General features: G+C 34.1%; 2 protein-coding genes across 2 annotated transcripts; both read left to right on the top strand.

The window, feature by feature from the left end:
* Positions 1–293: 293 nt before the first annotated feature.
* Positions 294–4,455, top strand: LOC129310410 (autophagy-related protein 101). The gene is made up of 7 exons (XM_054952241.1): positions 294–523; positions 652–688; positions 797–882; positions 1,280–1,375; positions 1,933–2,095; positions 2,205–2,370; positions 4,105–4,455. Exons 1-7 carry the CDS (start codon positions 491–493, stop codon positions 4,178–4,180), a joined length of 657 nt encoding a protein of 218 aa, XP_054808216.1. The 5' UTR covers positions 294–490; the 3' UTR covers positions 4,181–4,455.
* A 1,997-nt stretch (positions 4,456–6,452) lies between these two features.
* LOC129311466 (salicylic acid-binding protein 2-like) lies at positions 6,453–17,831 on the top strand. Its single transcript, XM_054953793.1, has 4 exons — positions 6,453–6,799; positions 15,491–15,518; positions 17,351–17,476; positions 17,535–17,831. Exons 1-4 carry the CDS (start codon positions 6,453–6,455, stop codon positions 17,829–17,831), a joined length of 798 nt encoding a protein of 265 aa, XP_054809768.1.
* Positions 17,832–18,089: the final 258 nt, after the last annotated feature.

Here is an 18,089-nt window from a genome sequence, read left to right as displayed (position 1 = left end):
TCTTAAATTAAATTAGGAAATCAAGTTGCAAATCAAGTAAAAGGAATTGAAAATTTTACAAAATAAGTTATAAATTTAAAAATTTAAAATTTAGTAAAAAATTAATTTAAAAAAATTTATTGATTTTTTTTATTTTAAATTTGATTGAAACTTCACAGAAATAAAATGGTTCAATTGGTATTCAAGTGTCATCCTCCCTTTTCTTTTGTTGGTTCTCTAGGCCGATGGTGCTTGCGGACCGCGAAGAGCTAAACTACTTGGCTGGGTATTATTAAAAAAAAAAAGAAAAAAGAAAAAAACTTGGCTGGGTTATAAAACTTGAAAATAGGTGGGCGGTGGCACAAATCGTTCACTTCTCTTCAGGTTGAATTTAGTTGTCTCGATCGAGTTACTTCAGCGGTTTCCTATTTGTGTTGCTTTTACTCCTCTTCCGAACGAATTTGCCTTTGTCATCGTCCCTGAAAAGCTAGGGTTTCACTTTGCTACAATCATGAACTGTGAAGTTTGCCAACTCAAAGAACTGGTAACCTGAAAGCGTTTTTTAAGCTCTCCTTTTCAGTGAATCTCTCTATCATATTTGAAAGCAGTTTTCTGTTTTGATCATGTCGGAATTCTTGATGGTTGTTTGCTTGCAATATCGCATGCTTGCAGGAACTAGAGCAATTTGAGATACGTGAAGTTTTGCGATGTAATCTGACTCGAAATTCGCTTTTCATTGTTATTATTTTATATTCTATAGCTTTTTTTTCCCCAGTTTAATTGATTTTGAAAATCTTCGCGTCTCGATTGGTTGCAGGCATACTACACACCATCCTGTTTCATCGGGCCTTGGGTCTTGTCCGTCCAAAAGATGTAGACTTGGAACTATTTGATATTACTTACGTATGTATTTTTTAATTCCATTAGCTTCTTATAATTGTTTGTACGGGAAGTATCTAAAATAATGTTTCTCATGAATCCTTTATTCTTGTATTACTCATCATGATTTCACATAGCTGCAAGTCTTTCCCGCATTCACTTTTCAAACGGCATTGTTTTTCTTTCGCCAGTTTCTAATTGTGCTTGAAGTTGCTTTGTTTACATGTCTTCTTATGCTGTGTTATCTTCTGTTAGTTACCCAGAGGAAGACACAGTTGTTTGAAATATTCTTATTTTGTAAATTTCCCAGTTCTTAATGCTTGAAATTTTCGGCAACTGGAAAAACTTCTTCTTAATATCTTCCTGTATTTTAGCTTTTTATTATTTTTTTCTTTTTTTGACTTCACCTCTTCATGCGTAGGTGCAATGCGGAGAAGATGAACTTGAAAAGAAGGTAGATGACAAGATTGAGCAATTCATTAGTTGGGTCGAGAAGCATCCAAACAAAAAAAGTCAGGTCAGCATTTTGTTAGTTGATTTTCTGTACGCTGTCCCATGCTAACAATTATTCAAGTCTGGGGACATTGCTGCTGGTAGAAAAAAAAAATTTGGTTATCTATGTTCTAGACCTGGTTGCTTTTAGTAGCATGGCCTTCTGATATTTTTCTTGGTGTGTTGCTTTTAGGTTTGCTAGGATTAAACTTAAGCTTTAGAGTGGTATTTCTCATGTTTCGAGCTGCTCATTTGTTGGTGAATTGTGATAGTTTAATAGTCTGTTATGTATACGGGAGACAACACACTTGACGTTCTATTAGCAATTATATTTTGTAATTCAACAACTTTTCTTAACGAAATGAGTAGACTTCTGCAAGTGGCTCTATCTTTTGAGGTTTAAAGATATTAGCTGAATGCAAATTGTGCAAAGTGCTTAGCACAGTGTTAATGTATCATACATATTCTCTTTTTGTATCATATTAGAATAAGCCAATAAGTGCTATCTCTGGGCATTGGTTTTTTCCTATATAATTAATATATATGCCTATTCTGATAAGCTTCTGAATTCTGATGATGCAGATATGCTTATCTTTCTATGAAGTAAAAAACAAACATGTATCTTGGTTCAGTAATAAGATTGAACGCTTGTATTGGGAGCAATGGTATATAAATCTTAATGTAGTCCAGCATCCAAAGGCTCATTCTAACAAATCTCATCATTCTAAAGTTGCTGATCCAGGAGGTGATTAAATTTGTCCTCCCTGTCTTAACCCCTCTGTAGATATTATTACTTCACTCTATCTAATGTATTTTTCCCTTCCTTGCCTGTTTTTCATTTTGCTTATGTTTAGAGGGAGCACTTGAAGATAGAAATGCACGAAGTGCCGCACTGGAATCATCGCTTCGAGAAGTTTTATTTCAAATTATCAAATTTGTTAATGAAAAGAAGGACCATGTTCCTCCAATACCGAATCTTGAGGGTGTCATATCATTCCCCTTTGAAATTACTATACCTAGGTCAGCTATCTTTACTTTGGCTACCCAGATTCTAACTAGGCCTTTCAATTTTGTTATAATATTTCTCATTTGTTTTCTTTACTTGAATTTTATGGTGCTTTGGGCTACTTTTATGTGGTGAGGTTGTTTTGATCTGAAATTGGATGTTTTTTTTTTCTTTTTTTGTGTGGATTGATGACTGCCTGAGTGGTGTCTTTTGTCTTCTGAAGTTTCCTTCTTGTCTTCGTGCATTCTTTAAAATTAGTTGCCCCCTGGTTTCTCCCAATTTTTCCTTTCTGCTAGTCATATTATGTGGGCAGGAAATAGGTAGGTTCAATCTGATTGACACCAAAAAAAAAAAAAAAGCTATAGATTTTACAAGTTATGTGAACTCTGAAGTCAAAGAACCAAGATTCAGAGGCGTTAGAAAAATAAAAATTTAGCTTATAAAATTATTATTCCTCTTATTATTTAAAGTAAAATCAAGTTAATTAGCAATCCTCTCTTGGGTTTTGATTGGCAGTCCTCTTGTGATTCTGGTTTAGTCTGAACAAACTATTAGCTCTAAGTTCTTAGAAGAGAGGGAGAGACATAGTTGAGAACATTGAGTAGATGTTACTAAAAACTTTTCCAGGAAATGATTTTGTACACAATCAAGTTTTATAGTTTAAAGAGCACATGTATTTAATGAAACAATTAGGCTTGCAAAGTTTTCCTTGATTTTCAACTATTTCTGCTAATTGGTCTGTCAATGATATTTGCTACACTCAAGGTTCTGGCATATCAGGATGTGAGATGTTGCCTGCTTGGGATGCAAGGTGGCAATTGGCAGTCATTTATTTTCTGTACAAACTAGTGGCGATTATAAGAGTTTCGTATTCAATGCTTGTTTTTAAATGAGGAAAATCGTTGTTTGACACGGTCCAAGGATTTTATTGCTGGTATCTGGTTACCATTACCATTGAGAAAAATTGGTGCGGATTGGGCTTTTAAATTGTAAATGGAGTACATAATCAGCTTTGGTTGTAGAAAATAGACATAAATTGGTTTCTGCTTTTCTTAGGTGAGGAGATGCTTGGTAATCTGCAAGAAGGATATTAATTGAGTCTCTTCTATGAAACCTAGCTCCTTTTAGTGTGATAGTTACATGAACTTTGTACTTCATCATAGTTTATTTTTTCTGATATTTATATCTTTACTTCTTGATACTGTGTTGTTTTTCCTTTTAACATTTTCATGTTTCTCGGGTTAGGGAGGGGAGCATAGCATCCATTCAGGCATTGTCCCTCTCTTGGTAGGGAACGCAATAAACATTAGTTACCCTGACGTTGAAGAGTTTCTATCTGTATTCTGTTGTCATATTGGTACTCAAATTCTGAGTTTAAAAACTATTGCATTACTTCTCATCAAATTGAGAAGCTAGGTGTTGATGGGTCTCTCTTGATTTTACAAAATAAAGATTTTATTTTATTTTATTTTATTTTTTTTGAGTTGGGGGGGATTCATTGTTAAATTCAGAGCCCCCTTTTTTTTTAAATCTTTAGTAGACTATTTTTTCCCCCAGTTCCTGCATATTTTCGCACTTACCATTTTGGTGACTGTTAAGCCCAGATTTTTAAAATTGTCTATTGAGGTCACTGCTCTAGTGGTCTTGCTCTCGTTTCTTTTCACGAGTTGCAGTTTTTTTGCTACTCTTGATTCACATGAAGCGTATAGATTGGGCCGCTGAGTTAATATTATGTTGCCATTGACCAGTTCATCAGATTCTGCATTTGGGATGGACATGATAAAGAGGATGCTGCAGACTGGGCATCCAACTATGCTAAGCTGATTGTCAGTTCGGACATCGCACATGTGGTCCCGCGGATTCTTATTGTGCATAGACTTGTGCTGGAAGTGTAGAGCTGAGTAAAGCTAAGTGAAGCAAGGTTTAATTTACTTGCCCTTGTAAATATTTCCTTTTTAATTTCACCCTTTCCTTCTATTTCCTCTCTTGGAAGTATATATATTCTGCACTTACTATTTATTGTCTTGTATATATTTTCAAGCGTTCGTGACTTGTGACTTGAGTCGTCTTGCATAACATAATACTAAGTAGTTGCTTTATCGATCGCTTTTTTTATCGTACTTATAAAAATTGGTTGATCTCCATTTTGGTTAGGAATTCCAAGTGATAAATGATTGAGAAGTGGGTTCAATCTCATTAGATTACTACTACTACTACAACTACTAAAAGTGGTTTCTGGTATTGATATTTTTGAAACCAAGATTTTTTTATGACCCACCTTTAGGGTGTAGAAATTTGTTAAGTTCTGATATGACTTGATTGTTTCGTCTTGCACGGACTTGTCCTTGGTTTTCAATTCAAAAAAGAGAAGCGATTTCCGTTACGATGTTTATCCGGTTAGGAAGTCCGATTGCCCTATTGACCATTGTGTTGTCTGGCCAACTCGGGCCGTGCTGACCTCAGTCTGTTGAATCAATCAATAATATGGCAGATCGTTTGAGAATAGAGAGCTGGGCTGGGCTACGTTGGCTCCAATCTAGTCTCGAATCAGGTCGTACCCAAGTTAAGCGAGCTAATGGCTATTTGCCAAGGTGGAAAGTGGAAACGCAACCTCCCATTATGAGATTCAGAATTTGAACCTTGCGTTGACATGTATGTGGGAGATGTAAATATGCAATTGATTTCTTTAGAATAAAGTTATATTGAGCGGAACTTTTAGATTGAAATAAAATTTGACTCCTGGCCCAAAAAAAAAAAAAATAAAATTTGACTCATTTTGTCGTTTCAGTTCTCACCAGTCCAAGCATAGCATTCTTCGCAGTCATCCTTGGAGCCAATTTTACGGTCCGGCTATCGAGTTTCCCAATTCAATCGCAAAAGATTGTAAAGAATTCACTCAATAACGCGGACTCGAATTTTGACTCATGGTTTTGGACTACATGTTGTTATATGGAGCAGTTCAAATGATATTTAGTTTGGTATTTCTAAAGCCAATTAATCATTTATTTCGTTTACACTCAAGCCATTCCATCAGTAGAGGTCTATATATACGAATGTATGATGCTAATGCTATCACATACTATTGACATACGTACATTAATTAGAAACAAAATTCTATATATCAAAATTATTTGCCATCACTTTCTTCCTGTTAGCTGGCAGCTGACGTGGCAATCAATGTTGACTCAGATGCCTCAATAAAGCATACAAAATAAAATATAAAGAAAATGAAAGTAAAAAGCTTCTCAATGTTTTCATCATTAAAAAAATAAAAGAAAAGAAAACTAATGTCAAAATTATGTGTGTATATATAGGTATATAACGAGCCCAAAAAAAAAAAAAGCTTGCATTTATTAACAACTAAACATGCGAAGTGAATTGGGTCTTGGGGACATTCCGAATTTAAATTTGTCCAAAAAGGTAGTCGTCGTCATTCGTCATCATCACATACAGAGCATTCTTGTTGCCAACAACTCTCCTGTCTTGAGGAAGATGAGTCCCTCAATGAACTTATTCTAGCTTATCAAGAAACTCTACCTTGTCAAAAGAAAACAAACGTTTTCACCAAAAAAGAAAAAGAAAAACAATATATAAAAACGTGCTCTTTACGATACTTGTACATTTGATACTGCTAGCATTTTGATTATGGACAAGTTGATGTACTATATATGGTCTTGATTGGTTGGTCATATCTCAAGGTCGTCCTCATGCTTGCACTTGTATCTAGCTAGACTATCCAGTCTGTATTTCCACAGACCACAGTTACACTTCAAATGGGAGGCATACAAAAATCGATCACGTGGCCTTCCCTAGTTTGTATGTCCTTTTAACACAGCGTGTCTACTCTACACTTCGGAGATAACGACGAGTCAATGACACCATCATATGAGTTCAAGGTCTCGTTTGGTTGCCGGGCCCATCTCTTTATACCATCACACTCACGCGCCTGCCAACAGGACGTAGTGAACGTCTCTCAAATCCTATGATGAGGTAGAGTCACTAACTTCACATAATTGATTTTCTATATATCCACTTGCTAAATTAGTCACTGACTTTCATTGATGCGGGAAGTTTCTGAAATCCCATGCACGCTCAAATGAGTGAAGAAAATAAGAACCAAAGGCACTATGTTCTGGTGCATGGAGCTTGCCATGGAGCTTGGTGCTGGTACAAGCTGAAGCCTCGGCTTCAGTCTGCAGGCAACAAGGTCACAGTGCTGGACCTTGCAGCCTCAGGCATCAATCCCAAGAGAATTGAAGAAGTTGGTAGTTTTGCTGAGTATTCTGAGCCTCTATTGGATTTTTTAGAATCACTTCCTCCAAGTGAAAAGGCTGTTCTTGTTGGACACAGCTTTGGAGGGTTGAGTTTAGCTCTTGCCATGGACAAGTTCCCTTACAAGATAGGGCTTGCTGTTTTCTTAACAGCTTTAGTTCCTGATACCCAACACCCACTATAACACCCTAAAATTTTCAAATTAATTTTTCACAAATTATTAATTCAATAAATTATTTTTATATCATCAAACCCTTATCATGGTAGAAAAATTTCTACCATAATAATGAATAGCTAAACTTTTTTTCAGAACTCTACTATGCAACTATAATAATAAATAACTAAACTTCTTTTCAAAACTCTACTGTGGTAGAAAAGAATTTATCATATAAATAAAACATTTTACAAATATCCTACCATAGTAGAAAGAATTTAACATAATGAATTGTTGGCGGCACCAGATGCAGATGCGAACAGCAAACTTCGAATTGCTTGAGTCGTGCCCGAAAGGACACTGTTCTTAAGAACTATTCCGGTACACCTGGATGACGGACCTACAGTTCCCCAGGATTAAACAAGCACTTCCTGCGGCGGAGTAAGGGAACAGAATAGCAGAGACTAAAAACAAGCACAGATGAACAGAAGACAGAGGGAGGAGAGAACGAGAACGCTGGCACATTGTTTTGTTTGCACCCATGTCTATTTATAGGCCGAGGAAGGAGACACAAATGTTGGGTTATAATTACCGGTTAATGCTTCAGTTATACACACATTAAACAACAAACGTTCATGGATTAATGCTTCAGTTACACACGCCTTAAACAACAAAAACGTGCACGTCTATTAATCCAAAAACGTTCAGCGTTCATCAATCTAGAGACGTTTGGCAAACAAAACATTAACGCACAGAATTTGATTTCCAGAAAAGGTTTAATGTCCAAAAACTGCCAAAGCCTAAAGTTCAAATTCAAAATACCAAAATCAGAGGTTTTTTGGGTAAGCTAAAATAATTATTTATTTAATCATTTTTGGAAAAATAACCCAGTAAAAGGAACCCAGTGCCTCTTGAACTCATACACAGGGGGGGCGAATCGGCTGATTTCAACTGCAATTGCCCTGAGTTGGCCTGTCTCATGTGCGCGAGGCCATTTCTCTTCCAAGCCCATTTTATTAGCCCACTTCATTCCTTAGTATATATACACTAGGAGATTCCTTCTTTTAGTCAATGTGGGACTTTGACACACACACTTTTGACACACATACAACAATCCCCCACATGTGTCAAAAGGATCTATGTTCGTCTGTGTTATTCACATGGAGGATAATCACTTTGAATTTAGTGTCTGTCGACTTGAACCAAACCTAGACTAATAAAACTTAGCACACAAAAAAGTTAGTGTAACTTTGTTATTGAACCAACAGATCTTGAACGTGTGCTAGAGGTCTTATTAATCGGATTATACCCCCACAGTCTCTGCTATTAACGACGGTTTTGCACGTTATCGGCCATGCGCATGCCTGGTTTTAACAAATGCTCTAGAGATTTCACCACAATCTCATAGGAGCGACCCCACTCCACATTTATATAGGTGTTTTCATCAAGTATATCTGCAATGAATACACCATCCGTAAGGATTATGAAAACATTAAGAGCTTTCGCTCAACCTCTGTTCAATGCATTCTAGCACTTTCTCAAGCCATAGGAAGGGACAAAATTCAATGCTAGTAGAACTAACAAGTAACTTGTTCTTACCCATTGAACCTTCTTTATGGGATCTCCAATCACAAAGGTTGAGTTGCCATCACCATTAATTTCAAACAGGCTTAAGTCCTATTTCCCTCGACGTTTCAATAATAAATTTTTTCTCTAGGGGTTTAGTTAATGAATTCGCTAAATTTAACTTTAATATTACATAATCGATTGAGATGACCCTGTCTTTGAGCAGCTGCCTTATAATATTATGTCTCAATCGAATATGTCTACTTTTGCCATTGAAGGTCTTATTTTTAGCCGTTGCTATTGCAGACTGGCTATCACAATGTAAAGACACTGATGGTGTGGACTTTTCACCTATTGGAATACTTGCTAAGAAGTTTTTCAACCACTCAGCCTCAGTCCCAGCCAGCTCCATGGCTATGAACTCAGAATCCCTTGAGGATTTTGTGTTGATTGTCTGTTTTGCAGACTTTCAGGTTATTGCACCACCACCAAGAGTGAATATGTAACCACTAGTGGATTTTGTCTCTTCTGAATTCGAAATCCAGTTAGCATCACTATATCCTTTCAATACAGTGGGAAATTCACTATACAATATACCATAATTAATGGTACCTCTCAAATATCTCAAGACTCTCACCAGAACCTCCCAGTGTTTACTGCCTGGACAGTGGGTATATCTGCTTAATCTGCCTACAGCATAAGCTATATCAAGTCTAGTAAAGTTTATCAAATGTAACAGACTCTCAATAATCTGTGCATACTCAAATTGAGCAATTGGGTCACCCTTGTGCTTTTTTAATTGCACACTCGAATCATAAGGAGTACTCAGAGGAGCATCTTCAAGATGTCCAAATTTTCTGAGAATTTTCTCAACATAATGTTTTTGGGAAAGCAAGATTTCATTTTCATTCCTTATGATTTTTACACCCAAGATTACCTTGGCTTCACCCATATCTTTCATGTCAAAATTTGAACAAAGAAATTTTTTTGTTTCATTAACAATACACATACTAGAGCCAAAAATTAGCATATCATCCACATATAAGCATATAATCACACAATCATTATTTACAAGCTTTGTATAAACACACCTTTCTACTTCAACAGTAAAAAATCCACCAGTTGTCAAAACTTGATCAAGTTTTTCATGCCATTGCTTGGGCGCTTGTTTTAAGCTATATAAAAATTTTACAAGTTTACAAACTTTATTTTCTTGCCCCAGAATCACACATCCCTCAGGCTGTACCATGTAAATTTTTTCTTCCAAATCACCATTTAAAAAAGTGATTTTAACATCCATTTGGTGAACAAAAAGTTTGTAAATTGAAGCCAAAGCAATAAGAACTCTTATAGAAGAGATTCTAGTCATAGGAGAAAATGTGTTAAAATAATCTATATTTTCTTTTTGAGTAAAACCATTGGCTATAAGCCTTGCTTTATACTTATCAATTGAACCGTTTGGAAAATATTTTTTCTTAAAAATTCATTTACACCCAATAGCCTTAGCTCCTTGGGGCAAATCTGATAAAACCTAAGTTTTATTTTCCTTAAAGAATCAATTTCCATTTCAATTGCTTCTTTCTAAAATTTGGCATCAGGAGAAGAAATAGCTTCATAAAAATTTAACGGTTCATCTTGTATTAGATAAGTGTAAAAATCATCTCCAAAACTTGTTTCTTTCCTTTACCTTTTACTTTTCCTTCAAACCAAATCCTCATTTAAGTTTTGTTCAAACTCTGAATTCTCAACAGGTTTAGAAATATGCTTAATTTTTAAGGGAAAAATATGTTTAAAAAATTTAGCATCCTTAGTCTCTACAATTGTATTTTGGTCTAAAATATCACTTTTTAAAATTAAAAAGCGATATGCTGCACTTTGTTCAGCATACCCAATAAACATACAATCAGAAGTTTTAGAACTAATTTTTCTCTTTTTAGGGTCAGGTAATAAAACTTTTGTAAGACACCCCCACACTTTTAAATATTTTAAATTTAGGATAAACCTTTTCCATAACTCATAAGGTGTTTTCTTTGTTTTCTTATGAGGTATCCTATTTTGTAAAAAACATGCAGACAAAATAGCTTCACCCCATAAGTTATCAGGGGCAGAAGAACTCACAAGCAAAGTATTCATCATTACTTTTAATATTCTATTTTTTCTTTCTGCAACCCCATTAGAATTGGGAGAATAAGGAGGTGTTATCTCATGTATAATTCCTTATTTTTCACAAAAATTATTTAACAAAACATATTCTCCTCTTCTATCCGATCTAACCCTTTTAATTCTTTTGTTTAACTGATTCTCAACCTCTGCTTTATATAAAAGAAATTTTTCAAAAGCTTCATCTTTGTTTCTTAACAAGTATACTTTAGTATATCTTGAAAAATCATAAATAAAAGTGATATAATATTTTTTACCACCTCTAGTCATGTTTTATTTTAAGTCATCTAAATCTGTATGAATTAAAGATAGTAATTCAGATTCTCTTTGACTAGAAAAATGAGGTTTTTTACTTTGTTTAGTTTCTGCACATACTTCACATTTTCCAAAATTATTGTTTTTAATTTCAGAAAGTAGTCCAAGTTGTCGCATCCTATTTATATAACCTTTATTAGCATGACCTAGTCTAGCATGCCACAGATCAAAAGAATCAACCATATAAATAGGCATATACTTAGAAGATTCAGTCTTGTTCATTTCATCAACATTCAAAACAAACAGTCCCTGATTACAATATCCTTTACCTACAAACACATTATTTTTGTCATTACAATCTTGTCAGATTCAAATGACACTTTAACCCTAACTTTCCCTAAAAAAGTAACTGACACTAAGTTAGCTCTAACTTCAAGCACATGCAGAACATCGTTCAGAGCCAGAGTCTTTTCTGACGTGAGCTTTAAGACCACTTTTCCTTTTCCTTGAACTTTAGCAGTTCGAGAATCAGCAAGGTAAACATGATCTTCCCCTTCCTTTACAGGATTATAAGTAGTAAACATCTCTTGGCTAGCACATATGTGCTTGGTAGCCCCGGAGTCTACCACCCATTTCTTCACATCAGAAATCAAGAGAGCTTGTGATACCACTGCAGCAATGATGTCATCATCACTGTCACCATCTTGTTGTACCAAATTTACATTTGGCTTCCGAGGCTTATCACAGTTTGCTCTCTTCCTACACTGTGCTGCATAGTGTCCTGGTTTACCACAGACAAAACAGTCTCCTTTCTTTTTGAAAGAGGGGTTAAAAGCATTGGGTTTGTAATCAGATTTTTTATTCTTATTGTCTTTAGTTTTAGAATCATACCTCTTGTTGTGAGGCTTTGTCTCCACCAAGTTGGCTTTGGATGTCATTTCTCTGGTTCGAGCTGCACGTATTACCTTGCGGTTGGTATCTTCGATGATGATGTGAGTGATCAAGTCAGTCAAGGACAGCTGCTTCTGTTTGTGTTTCAGCTACTGTTTGTAGTCAGACTATGATTCTGGCAGCTTCTCAATCAGTATCCCAGCAACGAACTCATTTGGAAGGTTGATATTTTCAGCACAAAGCTCCTCCAGCAGCTTATGATATTCATTGATTTGCTCCTTGACATCCTTGTTCTCGGTCATCTCCCATTTGTAGTAGTTGCCCACAATGAATTTTTGTTTGCCGGCATCCTCAGCAGTGTACTTTGTCACCAGGGACTCCCATATCTTACAAGCTTCCTTGTAGACACAGTAGACATCAAACAAATCATTAAATAAAGTGCTAATGATAGTGTGTCGGCATACCTTGTTTGCATGAGTCCATGCAACTCTCTAGGCTTGATCAGTATCAGCAGGAGGCTCGGATTGAGCAAGAGCAGCCGCCACACCATGCATGTCAAGAACGGTGAAGACAAATTCCTGCCAGCATTTGAAGTTCTGGCCATTAAAGACTTCTATCTTCAATATGTCCGAGAACGGCCTCGGCAGGGGGACGGCAACAGCGGCAGGGACGTACTGACCTCCAGCCGAACCACTGGGCATACCTTCGGGAGTGACATTCTCAGCACCGTCGGTTGCCATTGGGTTGACTAGTTCTTAAGATTATTTGCGGCACCAGATGCAGATGCGAACAGCGAACTTCAAATTGCTTGAGTCGTGCCCAGAAGGACACTGTCCTTAAGAACTATTCCGGTACACCTGGACGACGGACCGGCAGTTCCCCAGGATTAAACAAGCACTTCTTGCGGCGGATCAAGGGAATAAAATAGCAGACTAAAAACAAGCATAGATGAACAGACAAACAGAAGACAGAGGGAGGAGAGAATGAGAACGCTGGCACACTATTCTATCTGCACCCATATCTATTTATAGGCCGAGAAAGGAGACACAAACGTTGGGTTATAATTACCGGTTAATGCTTCGGTTATACACACATTAAATAATGAACGTTCATGGATTAATGCTTCAGTTACACACGCCTTAAACAGCAAAAACGTGCACGTCCATTAATCCGAAAACGTTCAGCGTTCATCAATCTGGAGATGTTTGGCAGCCAAAACATTAACGCACAGAATTCGATTTCCAAAAGAGGTTTAATGTCCAAAAACTGCCAAAGCCTCAAGTTCAAATTCAAAACAGCAAAATCAGAGGTTTTTCAGGTAAGCTAAAATAATTACTTATTTAATCATTTTTGGAAAAATAACCCGATAAAAGGAACCCATTGCCTCTTGAACTCGAGCGCAGGGGGGCGAATCGGCTGATTTGAACTACGATTGCCCTGAGTTGGCCTGTCTCATGTGCGCGAGGCCACTTCTCTTCAAAGCCCATTTTATTAGCCTACTTCATTCCTTAGTATATATACACTAGAAAATTCCTTCTTTTAGTCAATGTAGGATTTTGACACACACACTTTTGACACACATACAACATGAATAAGCTCTACCATAATAATTGAAAATAAAATTTTACCTAATAGAAAACAATGTAAAACAATTCATATCAAAGAAAATAATAATTTTTAAATTAGCATTTAGTATAAAATTCTATCTTAAGGTGACAGAATCCCAAACAATTCTTAAATATAATTTTTTTTAATGTTGTTATGTGAACTAAAAAGCAATTAAAACCATGAGAGACAGACAAGATCCTCATGACATGATATTCAAATCAAGTCAAAAATCAAGAGAGACAGACATGATCCTCTTGATCATGTAAATGTAGTTAATAAAAAGGATTAGAGTCTATATGCTCCACAAAATAAGATATGTCTTAAGTTAGCACTAGATACATTACATGATCCAAAATAAGAGGCAACGTAAAAGATAGTGTCTCATACACCAAAGTCAAGCCTCTAGTGCTTTCTCGATCGAACTTGCTCCTATAAAAATACTAACCATAGGGAAAAAAACTTAAAAGTCCCAGTAATCAAAAATTGATATGTAATGATGCATATGGATATAACTAATCATGTGATTGCTAAGTAGGTACACAAAAATATTTAATCGAACAATATTTTCAAACAAACCAAAAAAGTATTTAATTGTATGACTACACCTTATATCCTTCTTTCACTATGCCTGGACACCAAATCATTCAGCCAAAGGTAAGTTAGACGAAGCTACATACCACTTATTGGGTCCAATGGGGGCTTGCCACGTGGAAATAATTAACTAGATAAAAATTTTTAATAATACCATATATTAAAATACCTTGTTAAGTCATGCATTATTTAAATATTCAAATAAGACTATAACTGAATAATAATATCTCATCATGATAAATAAAAATAAATTTTTAACTCACTTGGCAATAATTCCAAACAAGTATATAACAGTATTTATTTTCAATAATTCAAAATTCATGATTTTTTCAAACAACAAAACAACACATAACCAATCACATACACACCCATCACAACACATAAATAATAGTTATCTTGTATCTTGAACAACAAGTTCTCCTTCACAACTCCTTTTTCACCACTCTCTTTATCAATATAATCTACATAATTATTTCATAATACTATATATTAATTTTACGTTAAAATTAATAAATAACTTTAATTTAAAGAGTTAGAAAGTCTTAAGCCTAAGATCCATATTAATACTAATTTAAGGTTTATGCCTCATTTAACTTTTTAAATTCTTTTTCTAAAATTTTAATACCCTAATAAACTATATTCAAGCCTCAAATCACTTCTAATATCACAATTTCATCCATTTATATTCTGAAAAATTCGTCCAAAAATAAATTAAAAATTTTAGAATTATCTTGAAGCCTCAAATCACCATTCTATAGCTTTAGAAATATATATTCATACCTAAATAAATATTTAATAATTAGAGGTTCATCCCTACATCTCAGATTCAACATAAATTCAACCATATAGATCTAGAGTCTAACTCAAAAATTTTTAAACATGAGTTTCAACCTTAAGAAAATATTCTATATAATATTTATTACATCCCTAAAAACTTCAACCTGTATTTTTAATCCATCATATCATTAGATTAACTATCCTATAGAAAAATTTTAATCAGAATATTTACTCTACTCTACAAAATAATTATATCATTAAAAAGCTAATATTATTTAGGAAATAACTATGAAATTAATTTTGTAATTAAATAATTTTTTAAATGTTAATATAAATAGAAAAGTTGGAGCATACCTGAAGAAAAAGAAAATAAACCCCCTTGCATGAGAAGGTGGAGCAACGTGAGAGGGAGAGAGACGGGAACCACAATTATATTATTAAAAAAATTATAGATTTGAATTTAATTATTCAAATCTTTGGACCATTAGTTGTAATTTTTACAAATTACTCAATGCTCCTTTTTAGCCTCAACTGAGACGTGTGCTTTTCTTTTATATATGAGAGAACACTTTCTCTTCCCACATCTAACCGATGTGGGACCTAAAAAAAAGCCTTCTCTCTCTCTCTCTCTCTTTTTAACTTACACACACAAAATTATTTATATATTCTAAATCTTAAAATTATAACTAAACATTTCTTATGTGATTTTAAACTTAAATTTTTCATTCATAGTTAAATATCTAACTATAATATTATTTCTGAATAACCTCAAATAATATAAATTCCTATTATTATCATTTTTTTATCTTCAATAAAATTTAAATTTCACAATTTTTTTATTATCTAAAAATCAAAATGTTACACCCACCTTCATATGTCTTGGACGAGGTAAGTATTCATGTTTGTTCTCGTCTTGATTTGCCTAGCTTCGTCTTCATCTTATGGGGATCGATCTATCTTAGTCCTAAAGAAATAAGACCAAGCTTTGTGGGATGGGATAAAAAGATGATTTGGGATGGGAAATGAGATAACCTATGGGCTTCCTCAGATTCCATTTCGTCCCGAATATAACTTACATATTATTATTTTTATTATTAATATGTAATAATTTATTTATTCAGTGTACATATATATATATATATATTTTGTGAATATTATCCACATATTTTTATTCAACATGTAATAACTTTAAATATTTCAACTAAAGAGAAAGGACCAAAGACTTGATATTGTGTTTGGTTAGTTTATTTAAGTTACATAACTTAACAATTCTATTATTGTTTGTATCCTGAAGGTTATTTGTATTTATTATATACTTAACTTTAAGTTATAATTGTGTTCTTTTACTTTTAACTATCATTGTTGTAACCCAATGAGTAAATTTACATGCTTGTGTTGTTTTGGCTATGGACTTAGTACATATTATTATTTAGATATTTTTTTTATATTTTGTCTACTTTACAAATATGTCTCAATTTCATCCCAATTTTAAATGAGATGGGATAGGACACATGATAAAAATTTAATTTTGCTTATTTTTTAGGATGGAACAAGAGAAACAATTGCCCCAGTTCGTACAATCCTATGAACACCTTTAATATAGCTAGGTAGGCGATGAGAGAAATTTTAGTTAAATTAATGTTTTTACTGCATGTTGGGAATATCCCCATGTTAATTAAAATAGTCATCTAAAACGTTTAAGCTATTTTAAACTGAGTAGAAGCCCTAAAATTTAGGTTTCAAAATAAATAAAAAGCTGTTGTAGTTAAAGGATTAGCCCATTATATTAGCGTCAAGCCATAAAATTAAAGTTTTTTTTTAAATTTTTATTTAAAACCAGTAGAGAGTTAAGAGTGCAGAGAGGAAGAGAGTTTCGGCTTTTAATCTTCTCTTTGATCTTGCATACTTCTCTTATTCTCAACCAATATTCAAATATTTGTTATTATATAGATTATAATTAAACATTGATTAAATGTGTACAATATATTTAGACAATAGTTTAAATTAAAAGTGAGCATTAATGTATTTGAATTGTCTAAATTATAATTTTATTGTTTAAATTATAAATTTTATGGGTTGTATATTTTTATTTTTAAAATAATATTAAAAGGGCAAAAGGCAAAACTCTTGAGTCTTGAGGGCTTGAGTAAGCCTAAAAAATGTTACCTTTTGTTGTTGAACATGTTTTTGAAAATTGACAGATAATACGCAATGAGTTTTCTAATACTCATTCACTTGTTGTAACTATTAACAAAATCAGAAATCTTCTTATGTGTGATTGGTTAGTTACTTTTGATTACGTTTTCAGGGAGGCTAATAAATGTGTAGATTGGATGACCTATCTCGATAGCTCAACTGTTTAGATTTTTGATAGCCCACCTTCTAGTTGTAGAAACTTTTTATATGCTGATATGACTTAATCTATCTATCTGCACAATTTTTTTGTGACCTTCTATTAAAAACAATTGACAGATAAAAAATTGTATTTGCTAAACTACACATTATAGCATTGATTAGTTACAAAAAGTTAAGTAATTTAAATTCAAGTCAAACTTGAATAATAAAAGTGTAATATAATTACAAATTACATATTAATTAATTATATTAATGTTGTCTTGAACAATATTGTTTTAAGTAGCTAAAAACACACTTTGCACAATAAAAAAGAGTTGATAGTTATGCACTAATAGACCCTTTGATATGAAACATGGCTATTACAGCACGTTGAAAGAAGCCGTACTAATGGTACTGATGGATGGTTGGACACTAAGTCATCGCCCAGCGGAAGCATAACATTCCGACCCAATTTCTTATATGAGAATCTCTATCAACTCTGCTCTTCTGAGGTGCGCGTAATCGTGGCTTCTTGTTGCTTTGAATCCCATAAACAGATATTGAATTGAGGTTTTTTACATGCAAGATATTGAACTAGCCAAGACTTTGGTAAGGCTAGGTACGCTTTTTCTGGAAGAATTGAGGAAGGCCAAGAGCTTCAGCAAAGAGGGATATGGGTTGGTTTCGAGTGCTTATATTGTGTGCGAAGAGGACTTGGCGATTCCAAAGGAGTTTCAGAAATGGATGATCCAAAATGCATGTGTTCATGAGGTTGTGGAAATCATGGATGCTGATCACATGCCCATGCTTTCCAACCCACATCAACTTTGCTTGGATCTCCTCCACATTGCTAATAAGTACACCTGATGAATTCTTGCTTCCTGTGATTTCCATTAATGTCAGAACTAGATCATTTTACGCTCAGGTGAAACTAACTCAGCCAGTTTATGGCCCTGTGAATCATACAATTTTCTTAAGCTTACATGCCAGTTCAAAATGAGATACCAGCAGGACTTGAATTACCTTAATTGTGTGTTTTTTTGGTTTGTTTTTTCATTTTCATGTTTGAAATGAGCAAGAGAAGTATGAAGAAATATCTTGTCTATTATTAAGCTAAAAGATACA

This window comes from Prosopis cineraria, unplaced genomic scaffold (assembly GCF_029017545.1).
Source record: "Prosopis cineraria cultivar Desert tree isolate PC_DT_omini unplaced genomic scaffold, ASM2901754v1 PC5, whole genome shotgun sequence".
Lineage (NCBI taxonomy): Eukaryota > Viridiplantae > Streptophyta > Magnoliopsida > Fabales > Fabaceae > Prosopis > Prosopis cineraria.
This window is presented reverse-complemented; position numbering and strand designations above follow the sequence as displayed.

Coding starts and splice junctions, on each gene's coding strand:
- LOC129311466 (XM_054953793.1), top strand. CDS start 6,453: ATGAGTGAAGAAAATAAGAACCAAAGGCACTATGTTCTGGTGCATGGA. Junction 6,800..15,490: donor GCTTTAGTTCCTGATACCCA/ACACCCACTATA, acceptor AATCAAAATGTT/ACACCCACCTTCATATGTCT. Junction 17,477..17,534: donor ATCAACTCTGCTCTTCTGAG/GTGCGCGTAATC, acceptor TATTGAATTGAG/GTTTTTTACATGCAAGATAT.
- LOC129310410 (XM_054952241.1), top strand. CDS start 491: ATGAACTGTGAAGTTTGCCAACTCAAAGAACTG. Junction 524..651: donor TTTGCCAACTCAAAGAACTG/GTAACCTGAAAG, acceptor GCATGCTTGCAG/GAACTAGAGCAATTTGAGAT. Junction 883..1,279: donor AACTATTTGATATTACTTAC/GTATGTATTTTT, acceptor CTTCATGCGTAG/GTGCAATGCGGAGAAGATGA.